This window comes from Diorhabda carinulata, chromosome 8 (genome assembly GCF_026250575.1).
Source record: "Diorhabda carinulata isolate Delta chromosome 8, icDioCari1.1, whole genome shotgun sequence".
NCBI lineage: Eukaryota > Metazoa > Arthropoda > Insecta > Coleoptera > Chrysomelidae > Diorhabda > Diorhabda carinulata.
Window position 1 is genome coordinate 4835568 of NC_079467.1, and position 16423 is coordinate 4851990.

Genomic DNA, 16423 nt, shown 5'->3' on the forward strand with positions numbered 1-16423 from the left:
GTTTGATTTGTAGTACGTTTGTTGTTTGACAAATCTAATAGTTATCTAGTTACGCTTATACTCAATCCAATATAGATATATATTTTTTTTAAAGATCAGATAGAGCACACAAAATTCTATTTTTCGTTCTAGATAAATATCCAAACTGGCTTGTGGCTACTGAGATTTCTCTATGTTTCCAAAGTAAACAAGTCAGCACGAAAATTCAATTGAAATGTAGAGTGGAAATTGGTCTCTCTCTCTGTATAAATATTTTAGGTTGGAAAGTCACTAATTTCGGTAGAACTAACACAGCTCAATTTTAATGAGATGTTGGATAGCAACAGGAGAAGAGGACTTATCGATTCTTCCAAATTTGTTCAATCATTGTAGCGGACAGTCAAATATGCAGAAACGAAATTTTACGAAGGATAATAATACACAAATTTATTGGATTAATATAATTAATTATCTCCTACATACAAATTATACAGTGTATTCATAAAGTAATGCAACTTCGTTTCCTGTTAGGTTTACATACAAAAATTCAAATAATCCAAGCAATCTGCATTAGATTAGATACTTAAAGTTACTCGAAAATAGCTTATTAACATGTTTTAAACATTATTATTAGATTTGTTCGAGCAGATAGTCTGTAACTGCGTTCCAACAGTATCAAGTTCAATGTAATGAATAACAAGTTTTACCTTCTAGCAACAAATTGAACTTGTTGAGTACTGGTTCGAATAGAGCAAAAATGTTTTGAATATATTTCGGAAGGAAAGGGCATATCAAAGATCCGACTCAGAAGAGCATAATAAACTGTTTTAGAGGTTGATACAGAAATGTCTATATCAACAGACAACCGTAATAGCTTGCTTCATAGATTACGAAAGGGCTTTTGACGATGCGAAGTATGATATCCTGATCACTATACTTAAACAACTGTATTGGAATCAAGTGACACAGATAAAGTGCGATAACCGTCTTTCGGAAAAAATCAAAATTATGAAAGGTGTAAGATAGGGTTGCGTTCTTCCCCCGTTCCTGTTTAATATATATTCAGAGGCAATTTTCCAGGAGGCTCTGGAACACATTGAAATTGGAGTTAAAATTAATGGGAAAATCTTAAACAATTATTATACAGAGTGAACTACTAACAGTGAAAATTACGGACTTGCAATGAACTACAGTAAAACGCAATTTATGGTAATATCGAAAACTAGCATTAATGATGTGTCGCTATCAATTAATAACCAACCCATAGAGAGAGTACACCGTTTTAAGTATTTGGGAAGCTGGCTGAATGACGAGTGGGACCCAGATAAAGAAAAACAAGAATAGAGATCCCCTACTTCATGGTGTTGAGAGCTGGACTTTTAGTTCAAGAACTGGCTGCGAAAAACCTGGCCTATCGAGTTACCGGATGAAGTATTTTTTGAATGATACTACTCATTGTAACTATTTTGAAAAAATCATTTAGTGCCAGGACAAATACGGTGCACAACATTGCTATATTTTTTCTACGGAACATTTTTTGGACACAAACTGTACCTATCGAGTAACCGCTTGAAAAAGATTTTAAAATTTAGTGTCTAGTGAGTGAAAAATAATTATGAACAAGTGCCTTGTTAAATCTGGTGCTAATCCAATGGCACGACACTTTTTTAACTTTTTATTCTGTTGCGTTATCGTACCTATCGAGTAACCCCATCAAATTATAATCAAATTGAAGTTTAAACATGTTTTATTAAGAAAATACATTAGTGCCACTTCTATTCTAGTGTCAAATGCCTTCCTTCAAGCCCTATACTATTGCTGATATAACCTATAACAGAAATATTGGGGAATAAATATATTTTACTATAAAATTAATAAAAAACTTAAATATCTTAAAATATACATTAAAACATATATATGGAATTATTATTTAATGTTATCATGGCCATGATCATCACTATCGTCATGATCATCGTCACTTTTATCATGATTATCATCATGGTCACCTTCATTTTCATAAGGATTATCATCGTTATTATCGTCATGATCGCTGTCATTATTTTTGTTGCAGTCATCATAATAATAATAATCATCGTCACAATTATCAATTTCATCAAGGTCTACATCATCAAGTTCTACCATAACCATGTCTTCAACTAAGAGAGGTGTCGGATCACCTTCGAACCAAAGCGGTTCAATTTTATTTGTCATTAACTGTCCATCCTCATTGTTCTGGTGAAAAATTGATGCAGTTAGCTTCTGCAGCATTTTGCAACATTGAGGTTACATAAATGGTTAGTAGAATTTTTTGTTTCGGTGATTTCCAACATGGTGGAAGTTGGGTTGAATCAAATCTTTTTACATTTTTCATAAAATATTCTGCTACAGACGTTGAAGTAAATCGATTTTGAAAAATTTATTACAACTTATTCCATAATTTAACAAGTATATTCTAGCAATATTTTCACACTTCTTAAATTATCAATTCCATCAATATTATTTAAACTAGCGAATACTTGTTGAACTTGTGGATTTCTTAATAATTCTTTAAAAGGCTTAATTTTATCTTTTCTGCAAAAGCTAGCTGTATAATCGCATCCAGTGTATGCATGGAAACTGGGCAAAGAACGACACACAAGATCACAAGTTTTTAGCTAGTTTAGTGCAATTAATGAAATTTATAACATTAGATTTCGATCCTATCGCACTTAAATATATTTCTAATGATACTAACTTATGAATGTTATTACAAGAATGTATCGTGCCATGGGATTAGCACCAGATTTAACAAGGCACTCGTTCATAATGATTTTTCACTCACTGGAAACCAAATTTTGAAATCAGTCAAGCGGTTACTCGAAAGGTATAGTTTATGTTGTGCATCGTATTTAGCCTGGTTAAATGATTTTTTCAATAGTTCCAGTGAGTAGTATCCTTCAAAAAAATACTTCATCCGGTTACTTGATAGGCCAGATTTTTTGCAGTCAGCTCTCGCTCTATTTGAATATCAGCATGCGTAAGGTGGAATCTTTTGAAATGTGGCTCTTTAAATGGATCCTTCAAATACCATGGATGGATCGGGTGACCAACGACGAGGTGCTAAGTCGAATGAGCAGATAACGAGAACTATTACTAATTGTAAAGAGAAGGAAAGCTTACTACCTTGGCCACATTTCTATAAATCAAAAATATGCCTTGTTACAGTTGATCATGAAAGGGAAGATAGGAGGCAGACGCGGCCTGGGTAGAAAAATATTTTCATGGTTGAAAAACCTTCAAGATTGGTTCCATGTATGTGATGCCGTAAATCTAATACGCATGACTAAAGATCGTGAGGAATTCCAAAGGATGATTGCAAACCTTCATTATAATGAAGCAGGCACTGGGCGAAGAAAGGTTGATAAGTCTAGTTCTGGTCTTGGCGGTTTCATACGAGTAGCTATCCGCGGTCAAACGTAAATCCGGGTTACTGTATATGAATTGCGTCTTGAAGATCTTACAAGAAATGTGGTAGAAATACTTCTACTTATAATACTTCCCAGAATTATCGATATCTAAGTACCGAATTCTGGTTGATCATTTTCTTGCAAGGAGCTTAAGTGGAATGCATGTTACCAACTTATTAATCATAACACCCCCACTCATGTTGGGATAACTACCGTGGATGGAAACGAGCCCTACAGGCGCTAAGAGAGGCAAAGACTCTTTCGGGAAACTATAACCAGAGTAGATCTGCTGAATGAATCAACATAAGTAAGATTAATCTATGAATATTGACAGGAGTCTCCTCAACAAATACCTGAAGACGCTAGACCTAGCAGATAATGCGGCGTGCAGTTTTGTTGCACAGATGATGAAACCTTTATCCATATTCTCTGGAAGTGTGGAACACTAAGGAACTCTAGAGCACTATACATGGGAGCGGTTGAAATAGAAGACGAAGATCTTTTTAGATGGAGTGGTATTTATGGATCAGCAAGAAAGGGGGACACATTAGATCCTTTGGATCGCAGTGTATACGAGACCCCAAATCTATATATATATATATATATATATATATATATATATATATATATATATATATATTGATGGGGATGAATTTGAAGTGATTGGTTGAAATTTTATGACGTAACCTAATGTAACTTTAGCCTATAGATAAGAAAATAGTCGCAACTAGTATAGACATTTACAGTTCCGGTTAACAGCGGGACGCAATTAGTCTGTAGTGATAAAAATAATTGATATTGCTGATATTTGTTAAATCTAATACAGAGTGGGTCAGGAAGTAGAAACAATTTTTTATTTAGAAACTCTTATTCACAAATTTGTTATATTTCTTGTTATTAATGTTTGAACTGAGCTCGTATTTGATTACAATCAATGTTGCTAAAAAATATGTGCCAGAAATTAACAATTTAGTTTCAAATTTGTTGCAAATTATGATCATTTCACAAATATCAACGATGCATTTTCAATTTGCGAACATATATAATGAGAATTTTTATTTGCTACACGTGTCTATTATGGGCGATATTCGACCCGATCTTCGGCAGCCCAATAAAAGAGTATTCCAAAAAGTGATGAATAGATTCAATCCAAAGGAATAAATGTTTTATTGGCTCTCAGGATTCGAAATATTTCCAGCTAGATATAAGTTACGGATCGACTCGAAAAATCTCTTGAGATTCCCTACATCAACAATTGATTGCGAATTATTTTTAATAAATGTGAACAGGTACAACAACAAATAATATTACTACTTAGAAATGTTTTCGATTTTTTTCTATTTGGAAGTGAAATAAAGTGTCAAGATAGTCCTCAAATGTTTGGAGTGGTACCTTGAGTAAAAATATTGTTTCTTATTTGAGAAAAACTATTTCATTTTGATAAATCATTCACTTGAGCCTCTTAATATCTGCCGCCAGCTCAATGACCATTCTCCCAATGTAGTTTTTTAATGTAGATAATTTGATAAATGTCTTTGAAAGTTGTCTACAAAAAATTGTAGATTTGTTACTATGTCTTCGTCTGCTTTTTACCTTTATAATTTTTGTGTAATTTCTAATAGTAAAGGAAATGAAGTTTGAGAAGATTTCCGTGGTTAAAATTATGAAACTTTGAACTATATTCATGAGTTGAATAGCTGGGAATGATTTTTCGGTGCTTTAGCTCACACTTTACAGTAAGTGATTATACCCTGGTCTCAATATGCCTACACTGGACGCAATGATTTATCCTTTCCGACTAATTCCAAGTTCTCGATATATCTACTCCTCGGATTTCTACCGATAAAAGTGATTTATAACAATAAAAATGTGAGAAAAATAGTCCTAGCATTGTGAACACTATCATTTTCATCAGTGGCTTTAAGCTAAATGGATGGCTTAGTTGACTTGTGAAAAGATTTGAGAAAAGTTTGAGAAATTCCACCAAAGAACGGTAACGAAAGATTCAAAAGTACAAGGAGAGATTATTATGGTCATTTAATAGATTAATGGGAAACATTATATTTGATTAATAGTATACTAGATACTATTTTTAAATAGAACAAATTTTTTATGCATGAGAATTATGATATACTGCGTATTTAAAAACTAAACTTAAAAAGACGTAGGACAAACCTATAGTCTATTTTTAACAATGAGAGAGAAATGAGATGATGAAGCATTCGTAATGATACCTAAAATAGGCAAGAAGGTTTAAACTTTGATTTTAAAACAACCTTACACTGATAAGGAATAATTTTAATATAAAACTGACCATTATAAGTAGAGCTACTTCTAACAAATTCAAATCAAAATCGGAATCAGAAGATGAACTTTAACACTCAATAAGTATTCAAAATAAATGGCTAGATCATTTCAAAAGTAATATTGTCCAGCATTTTCTCTTCTTTTCGTATGGTTCACTGCCTTTCCCAGTTTTCAGGCTCCACACTATATTAAGCCTCATTTCAAAAGAATTATCTTTTCTTGAAACTTCTCTCTTTATCTGTTCTCATATCAGTTTAATCGGCTTTTTTTTTTAACCATTTGTTTGTGAACTATTTTTCTAAAATCCTCGAGCGATAACTTCCATTATCCATTGCTATTATATAGTTCTGAGGAAGAAGATCTATTATTTGTTCGAACCATTCTTTAAAAACATCAGCTTTCTTTTCCTTTTGCTAGTCACCGGAACGAGTAGTTTAAAAAGTCAACTGCCTTTAACAAAACCATTTTCATTGTCGAAGTGTACTATTATCAGTCTGCGTCCTCTCCTGTTGGTGGACTAAAACCGTGTCCCTCATTGATTTATGTTTCATCTAAATAAAATATATTTCTTCTATGGTGTCTCATATTGTTTCTTTTCATTGAAATATACATTCTGGAATGGTTTTTCCAGCGAGAGTCTATTTTCTTTAAAGTTGCCATAGCATGTTTCGACACAGTTCAGGGCTAATTCTCATCATCGCGAACCGTGTGAGGAACCTAGTCTATTGTCGAGAAGAAGAACGCATGTACTTTCGTTGGAAGTCTTATTTTTTCAAATGATTACACACGAAGCATCCTACTAACTAATCCCACTGTGTCATTAACACTTTTATATAAATGTTTGTGAATAATTTTGAACAAATAAATATCAATATTTTCCTATTAACTTAATTTAATCGATATTTGGTAGGAGTCCTACCATTCTTTTTTATCCATTCTACTCATTTTATTGGATTTACCTACCTTGTACACATTAATTATCATTTTTCACCTTGTATGTTCCTATTATTTTTCGGTTCTCTTTCCTTCCAGTGCGTTTTTTCAATTTTCCTATGTGTTGTTTTCTTTTCGCTGTAATGATTTCCAACAGTCAGAGGAAATCTCCTCTCGAATGTCATCACGACTAGGGGTTAAGTCAAAATGTCATTTACTTTGGCTTGAATATCCACATATAGTTGATCAAAATTTTTAGCTCGTCCTAAAGGATTTATCTTGAATTGTGGCTTGTGTATTGCAGTGGGAGGATATATTGTGAGACAATACTCTCAAATGTTTTCTAGGGCTGCTGTAAAATCAGTAAGAGATCAGAGTACTGAATGATGTAACTAAAAAGAAAACATGTAAAAATAAGCTGAAAACTTTTGACGTCATGGAATGAGATAAGAAGTTACTTGAGAGTATTACATAATCCGGTATCTTGGCTTGAATCTTTCAACGTCACTAAACAAATTGTGAGGCTTTAACAAGTGTTTAAACCTTGCATGTGAGTATTGGACACCTACCAGTGACGTAGTCTGCAGTTTTTTCTGCTACGTACATCAGCGGAATTCCGGTTCTTCCGTGATAACTGTAGTATGGAGATGGTATCTTATTTGACCGTATCTGGCTCTAAGACCAGTGAGCAATCGACAACAGAAATTTTAATATTGGTAAAAGGCCCATCTATGTGTATCTTAGTTTGTTTCCATCCACCTCCGCAGATTTTGTCTTGCGAGGAGACCACTAACATGCCTTTGGTGGTTTTACTTAACCCAATTTAGCGAGTGATCAGCCTCTTTGTTGTCCTTGTTGGTTGAGTAACCCAAACAAGTTGTATATGTATCATATTGTTGAGCGTAGAGGATAGGCAAACATAAGAAATAAGTGAACTTACGGATTTAGGAGTTAATTTCCTGTTTTTTATGTGAATGATTAATATTAATCATTTTTTACAGATACTGGTGTGGTCAATTTTGATTCTTTCTGCAGGGTGGCTGGACACTTTTTGGAAAATGAAGATGACGAAACTTTACAAAAAGAATTGAAGGACGCTTTCAGATTATATGACAAAGAAGGTAATGAAATATATCATTTATATACTCACAATGGTAGTTTACCATTGACTATGTCTGTTTGAACATGGTTTCTACGTTCTTTCAGGTAATGGATATATTCCTACGTCTAGTTTGAGGGAAATCTTGGCAGCCCTCGACGATCAGCTCACCAATGATCAATTGAATGAAATGATTGCAGAAATTGATACCGACTCCTCCGGTACAGTCGATTTCGAAGGTAAAAATTAGTCACACATTCAAAAAACGTTAAAAATTAAGCTCAGAATTTGAAGGGGTCTATCTCTAGCTGTATCTTCCATATTTTGTTCAAATCCTTCCATCCAGGTCCAGATCAATGCTTCCTTAGGCTATCTGTTCTGCTCCATCCTCCATCCTTACCAGAACAGTGGCTTAGTCTGTATTTTCTTTGAAGTCGTGTATACTCGACCCGTTCTTCTTCGTGTATCTTCATTTCGTATTTGCTTTGTTCTGGATATTCTCTACGATCTTCTTGAATAGTTAATTTCCACAGACTCTATATTTTTCTCCTGTATATCTGTAAGTTGCCAGCACTCACATCCAAGTTAGAATAGGTTCCACTCTGACTTTGTATATTGTCATTTTTTCAGACCCCAGCAATGGCCTACGACACCGTTGATATCGCTTTTTGATATATTCACTAAATCTGATCTCAGCAATGTTTATGTTCGAGCTATTCAGACCATATACAGAAAGTCAAAAGGTGTAGTCATGTTGGGAAATAGCCTATCAAAACCATTTTCTCATTCGAAAGGTTTCAGACAAGGATGCAGTTTATCACCAATATTATTTAAAACTCTGAGTAGTGGGATAACTAAAATTGGGAGAATGGGAAGAAAGACTTCAAAAGCTTTATTTGATTTTGCTCTGCATCCGTCGGTATCAACTGTCGTCTGATGTCACATTCAACAAACCACACAGTGAAAACGAAGAGACGTGAATATTTTTCTAATAACAAATAGTTATATTACGAATGGTACGATTGCAGCTAAGTGGTTTCACTATCAATTGTTCACCAAAATAGAGATTCTAGATAAGATATAGTAGTTCTTATATACAGTTGTGTATCTGCTGCTAATTGAAATAAAAAGTATTAGTCTATGACTATCGTTGCTCTAGAACAAAGTGAAATATTGGAAAATTTATTGACACTTTACTAATATATAAATAAAACATTGATCTTAAATGGTCACAAGGTCTAGGTCACTAGGTCTAGGTCACTAGGTCTAGGTCACTAGGTCTAGGTCACTAGGTCTAGGTCACTAGGTCTAGGTCACTAGGTCTAGGTCACTAGGTCTAGGTCACTAGGTCTAGGTCACTAGGTCTAGGTCACTAGGTCTAGGTCACTAGGTCTAGGTCACTAGTCACTAGGATATAGTCCTATGGATTGCCGTGAGATCAGAGTTGCTCCAAAAGAAACTAATATTGTCTGCAAATAGACATATTTTACCAGTGATGTCTGGATAGACGATATAGTTTATAAACAGAAGAAAAAAATAGTGCCTAGTTCTGAGCTTTGGGGCACTCCATGTTCTATTGGCTTGCAAGAAGTCATCGTTGTATTAACCCTTACAAGCTCACTTCTGTTGATAAGGTATGTCTTAAACCAAAAAGTTATTGCAGTGGAGTGATGGATGCTTAGGCTAGAGTACACATTATTAAGGAGGGAGAATATAGCATCATTTGTGCATTTGTTACTTAAAAACCCAAATTGACGGGTAATTAGTATTTTATATTTAAACAGAAATGATAAAAGCCTCTTTATGACCAATCTTTCTATGATCGAAAATAACGTGGGAAGGAGTGCAATTTTAATCTCCTCCTTTATGCAGGATATAATTATAGCCGTCTTAAGGTGATTGGAAAAGTGTCGTTTTGAAGTCCTTCAGTTTCAGATGAGTATTTATTTTTGATGTCATTAATTGTACTGCGAAGCTCTGCTAAAACTACGGGTATAAAGAAGAAACTGTGTGAGTTCGTATAAGCATCAGGGGGATATAAAATCGGATCATAAGAAGGAGTTATAGAATTTGATAAATTTTTGGCCACATTCACAAAGTAATTATTGAGGTTATCAGGTGAAATAGAGATTATGCTCGTTGAAGACGCCTTATTTCTCAGATCATTCACAATGGAGCATGTTTGTTTGGAAACATTACGAGAATTGACAAGTCTTCTATTATGATTAATATCTTTGGTAGCTTTTATTGTCTGATGATAAATTTTTCTGTATAGTTTCACGTAATTTTTGCGCTACTATTAACTTTGTTATAGCAACGAATCAATTGCAATTAGATTTTATTACTTAAGAATGGCTGTGCTTGAGTGCAGTGTCTTCTTTGGTTTCATGATATATCAAAATATACAAAATGGCTCTTGTTCATACGGGATACACAAAATAGTGGTGGAATCAATTTCATTCTTTAGAGTGCGACACCATTTGCATTTTTCTGCTTTCCTCTGTTCAAAACTCTAAAATTTATTTAGAAAACTCAGTTGTCAAGTTGTATGTCGATAATTTTAAAGCACCATTCGCTCAGTAAATATTTTATCAAAGCTCTATGAGATAAGTAAAGGAATAATAATATTTTCAACTTTGTATAATGGAGATACTAACAAGGTTGTCGCAATAATCCGGATGAGTTGCATCTACTTGGAAATGGATTCGAGATAAGCAAATTGTTTTGGCAAAACTTCGAAAGGATCTAATTAGATCCTAGAAATAGGATAAATATTCATTTTGAGCCTAGTTAAGACAAACTAATGTTTGGAAAGTTTTAACAAACTAAACTAGGCCGACACATTTATTTGTGTTAAGTTGATAGCGCCTCAGTTCAGTTTATACGAATTTAATTTGGACAATTGCTTAAAGTTGATTATCCCCATGACACAAAAACTACAAATGTTTCGGGATGAAAATATACATCGTAGGAATATTAACAGCAGACTATTTGCAGTAGCGTAACTAAGGTAGTGCAAAAGGGTTGATTGAGATAGCAGACAAAGGACATTGAATTGATGTTATATGAAATTATATCAGGCAAAAAATAAATTAATTATAATCTATGGCGTCTAGTTATGCATATAAAAACTGGCGCAATAATCTGTAGCCGTTATAATAAAAATTATCATTTTAAGTTGTTTTATATGAAATCATTATTGAAATTCTTTCATTTAGAATATTTTTGGGGTCGCATACTTGTAAGTTAGTTGCCTAAAATGAATCCAACCTAACAATGGAACAGGGCATCTTTTCAGTTCTCTGCATAGCTCCCTTTCAAGACTATATACTCGGTCCAGCGATGCTCTAATCTTTTCAACCCTTTAAAATAATAGTTGCCATCTTTCTCCTCAAAATAGGCGTTTACCTGAGCGATAACATAATCGTCGGATCACTTGGGATATAGAAAAAGGTCGCTGAGGGGCCAAATCTGATGAATACGGTAGGTGATTCGCCGATGCCAAGTGTAACTATCAAATTTTAGCACTGGCGATCACCGAAGTATGAGAAGGTGCGTTGTTCCAAAGGATATGCACTTTAAAATGTGATCGCTGTTTTGCAATATCTCCCTTCATCTTATCAAGCAATTATTTATAATAATTTCCTGTTATTGTTTCACATTTCTGAAGAACGCCGGCTGACGAAACTCTCTTTCCTTTTTTCCGAGCAGGTTCGCCGTTTCCAATCCACTTTCTTGACTTTTTTTTTGTTTCAGAAGTGTACTGCTGGATTCAGCGTTTATCTATATTATAAATCGACGTATTTTACGTGTCAATAGAAATGATAGCTTCTTCCATGTTTCTAACCTTAATACAGCGGTCGTACAAAACCATTTGATGATCTTTTTTCATTATATTACTAGTTGTCGCAGCTTTTGGCCCTCCCAAACGCTCGTCGTCAGTCACGCTAAGATGGTCATGTTCGAATTCAGCTACCTAAGCTTTTACGTTCCAAAATTATACTGCAGTCTTGGTATACAGTGACGAATTCCTCTTCCATTTGCGTATGCGTATAGCCTTTAAGAAAACTAATTTACGTGAATAGTCTGGAAAGTACTGTTTCTTCGCACGAGTAGGCCAGATGCGAATGAGCTGCAGGCGAACCTTGGAAGTCTGCGAGTCCGAAAAAGTAGTTTCCGGTCGTGTTAAATACATTATTTTTTCGGAAACCGTGTGGATTAGTTATTAACATTAATAGAAAAATAAGTGAAGCACATTTCTTTATATTATTCATTTATAAAACAAAATTAGAAGCATTTTAATCCTTATATTCCAATTATTACTTATACTAATATTTATATTGAAATTTGAACTATTGTTAATATTAAACGGCTTGTTTTTGTGGTTCCCTTCCAGTCTATTATTTTTGCTTTTATATTCCAGTTCTTAATTCCTTCCCTCGTAGGTTTTCCATTACTTTGGTTCTCCTTTTTTGTTCCTTCCTGTTTGTATCATTTTTTGTTGCTCTGAAATCTGACATTCTTTGGATGTGACCAAACCTCTCTATTCTTTTGGATGTTATTATTTTTCTTAGTTCTGCTTGTCCAAATAGATCATTATTTGTTCTTCTTAGCCACACTTTTCTCTTCTTTTTATCCTCTTGTATTCTCCTAAGTATTTTCCTTTCCCATATATTCAATTTCTTCTACTTCGTCAAGAATTCACATTTCGCTTCTATAGCTCACTGCTGGTCTTACTAGTGTTTTGTATTGATTTAGTTCTCCTTTCTGGAGATTTTTTTGGAACTTATTATAGTATTCAATGCTCCCAATTTTTTACTTTTCCTCTTCATTCTTGCTTCTTGATTTCCTCCCTCGTCATCGTCGTCCTTGATAACCACCATAAGATATACATAAGTGCATAATTTTGAGCTTGTTCTAGGCTACTTTTTTTTATTCCATTGTATTGTAAAACTTCCCGTCGCTTCTTTCTTTTGTTATGTTGTCATTATCACTTCGACTTATCTTCGTTGACTCGTAAATTCACTGTCTCCGCCGTTTCTATCAAGGCTGCAAATTTCCTTCATATCGTTTGCCGATGTTGAAAGGATTACTACATCGTCTACGTTTACCATGTTGTTTAAACCGATTTTACGTGCTATCCATTCTAATACTATATAGAACAATGTAGTGAATAGCGGATCTCCCTGTTTTAATTCTGTATTGGTGTGGAAACATTTTGATATTCTTTGATCTGTCTTTATCTTCGTTTTTGTATGTTCGAGTGTCATGTTAGTAAGACTTATTACCTTGTTTGGCGTTTTAAAATACATGTACATAGTGCTGTACAAATTATTTATGTTCCTAATATCGTAAGCTTTTTGGAAATGTATGTAAATTGGCAGATTGCATTTGCCTCAGAGTACAAATATGGTGACTGATCTTCCAGATCTAAACCGGCATTGGTAGTCTCCGATCAAGTTCTCTCCATATTTTCTCAAATTTCTATCGTAGAAATGTAACCAAGTCTCATCCATAGTAACAATTCGGTTTAAGAAGTCTACATCGTTTTCAAATCGAGTACAGATCGAACGCGATGCTTCTACCCTTGCACGCTTTTGGTCAACATCAAACATTTAGGTATCCCTTTTGAAGCAATTTATTTTGTTTATGCGTGGAACTGGTCTAGATATCAATACATCCTCGTAACGACAGATACGGTTAAATAGTTTGAATTCATGGATTCATTTACAGAGTTTTCAGAAATTCTAACGATAGTTGGAACTCTATGATATATTTTGATTTTATTAAGAAATTAAGGACTGATATACATATTTTATTTTTTAGAATTCATGGAAATGATGACTGGAGATTAATGGAACGAGTATAGCAGTTAATTGTGTGGAATGTTTTTATTTTTTATTGGTATTTCATTTTTTCATTAATAAAATATTGGTCTTAACTTCAGTTGTTTTACTTTCCATTGCCAATGAAAAAAGGTGCACCATTAAGGCATTATTGACATTATCTTTCCCTAAGATTTTGGAAATTTCAACAAGACAATAGATAATTATTTGAAGACAAAAATGTGTATCTTAAAACAAACTAAGGGCGCAAAATAAATAAAATAATAATTGAAAAAACAAATTCACATAATATTTTTATATCGGCATGTATGAAAAATGAATTTGGATCCAAAAAACTTCTTATGGAATCCGCAGGTACAGCTGCCGAATCATATTACTAGATGGTTTATACCTGTAACCTGGTGAAACTGTTCACTAGCCAAATGACAGATGATAGGAAATGATGCAGCTGCAGCTGTACCTGCCCACCCCCCAATTAAATTAGAGAGAAAGATTTCAAAGATATGAGGTATGCAAAATGTATCAATTCAATTCAATATTCGTCGAGGCATTAGCCAGGAAAGTAGTTGTTTTCCCTGTGAAGAGCAGCGGAATACATTTTCGAAATTATTTCAGAGGTGAATAGTAGAAATCTTTAATTTTGATACATTTTGCGTACCCCATTCATCATAGAAATCTATATTATCCGCGACTACGCTAGATTTCTGACCTGTCCAATAGTTCACAGTTGGAAGTGAGGATGTCGCCACTTAGCGTTCTCTGGGATATGTTTAACATCATGTACCAAATGCGACACTCTTTGACGTTGTCGTCAGTTCGTATCTCAAGCCCGAACGAGGGTTGTTAAACTGCTCTGATGAGACGTAATAACGTTGAAACTAATCAGTAGTTACACCCCCTCCTTGCAATTGCGAGCCATTGGGGATGTTAATTTCGACAAAAAGGTCGATTTACATCACGCTCTTCAATAAGATGTAATTCAATATTCGTCGAGGCATTAGCCAGGGAAGTAGTTGTTTCTCCTATGAATAACGGCGATATACATTTTAGAAATATTGATAATAGTCGAATGGAGACAAATCAGGGCTATAAGGAGGGTGTTCCAGTGTTCCCCAACCCAATTTGTTCACTATATCCATCGTAAGCCTGAAAACTCCAGAAATAGGGAGAAACCCTATGACAGAGGCCAATAGATTAAAAAACGCTGAAGCGATAATAATTAATCAGGAGGAACAAAACGGGTTATTAGACAAAAAAAGGATTTATTTGAAAAAAAAAACAAACAAACAACCGATACTCTTCTGATAAATATCCAAGAAATGGAAGATAACATGTCGAAGCTTATGCGGAGAGTCGAAGCTGCGGAAAACAGAATATCGACGATAGACGTCTGCCCTACTACTATAGAAGTCAAAAGAACAAAAATAAAAATGAGAGCCCCAAAAATCAATCAATGAAAGCCAGAGTTGACAAAGAAAAACAAATGGAAGACTGCCCCATGGAAGGAAAATATGTCAAAAAACAAGAAAAGAGAGAAGAACAAGAAAAAGAGGAAGAAACCAGAGAGGTAATCCTCCGAAGAAGAAGACATAACGCACAAACAAGTTCAAGAGGAATTATGAAAAATAAGGAGAGAGGAACAGAAAACACAGACAAAACCGGAGAGAAGGCCGCCTGATATTAAAGTCCTAACTCATGTGGACAGCACTACGGAAGTAGCTAGTGCAGAGGAAAATACAAGCCCATGTAATATAGGAATTCACACAGGGAAGATAACGACATCGACAAAAGAGGATTTAAGCAGAATGCAGATGCTAGTCGTAAAAGAACTGGCAGTAAACACCTCTGCGTCGAAAGTCGAGACAGATTTAAAGGAAAATGGATTGAAACCAAAAAAAAAATATGGAAAACCGTAAACAAAAAAACACCGATGACACCCGAAAGTTACTTCAGATATACATGGTAGTAATAGAGCCCGCAGAGGAACAATATTACAAGAAGCTTGTCCCACAAAATTAAGTGTGATAGAGTAGAATGTTACAGATGCCATGGTTTTAACCACGGTCAAAGTACGTGCAATAAGGACGTGCACTGATGAAGATGCGCGGGAGAGTATAAAGCAGCAGACTGCAGCTTAAGTAGAACAGAAAAGCCACAATAAAAGAACTACGGAGGAGTGCACCCGAGGAACTACAGAGGGTGCCCGAAAAACCCGAAGAAGAAGGAAACATACCAGCTACGAGCACCACACAATCAGAAGGCAGCTACGCACTAGCTGCTAAGAAAACGACAGTCCCAACAAGACAAGGCACGCCCCAGCTATTGAGTGTAATGAAGAACATGCAGACACTCATCGCTCAACAGGTAAAGTAAAACTTGGACAACAGGATCACTAGGTTAAGTTAGAATAGTAAAAAAATTTTAAAAAACACAACAAAAGTACAAAAAAACAAAAAATTAAAAAAAAAATCCTAGGTTCACCGAGACACCTCCGACAAGGTAACTCCTCATTTCATGAGCAAGTGCCGAGTTATACATCGGTACAGCTATAGAGGAGGCGAAGGACTACTCAGAAGAAGGTTGGAAAGGGTTTACCCGACGCAACGAAACACACTTACATACAGAAAAAGAAGCTAAGAGTATATAGCGATCAGACTACCTCTTAACAAAAATATAAGACTTCCTAGAATCTCCCATAGAACTCGGGAAAGAGGAAGAAGTCTACGCGCGAAACTGTGACGCGAAAGAGAATGAGGACCTGTCGAAGTGACAGGGGGTTTGAGGAGTGTCCTTCTTTGTATCCATCCGTGGAT

At 34.8% G+C, this 16423-nt stretch overlaps 2 protein-coding genes across 7 annotated transcripts in view; one reads left to right on the forward strand and one right to left on the reverse strand.

Moving 5' to 3' along the window:
* The window catches only part of LOC130897632 (troponin C-like), a 58918-nt gene extending 45213 nt beyond the window's left edge, over positions 1 to 13705 (forward strand). The window contains exons 4-6 of the mRNA XM_057806583.1: positions 7667 to 7786; positions 7872 to 8003; positions 13591 to 13705. Of these exons, the coding sequence (XP_057662566.1) occupies positions 7667 to 7786; positions 7872 to 8003; positions 13591 to 13619 (281 nt within the window). The 3' untranslated portion in view covers positions 13620 to 13705. The remainder of the gene's footprint in view (positions 1 to 7666; positions 7787 to 7871; positions 8004 to 13590) is intronic.
* LOC130897628 (neo-calmodulin-like) overlaps positions 1 to 16423 on the reverse strand; it is a 265862-nt gene that overhangs the window by 75240 nt on the left and 174199 nt on the right. The window lies entirely within an intron of this gene.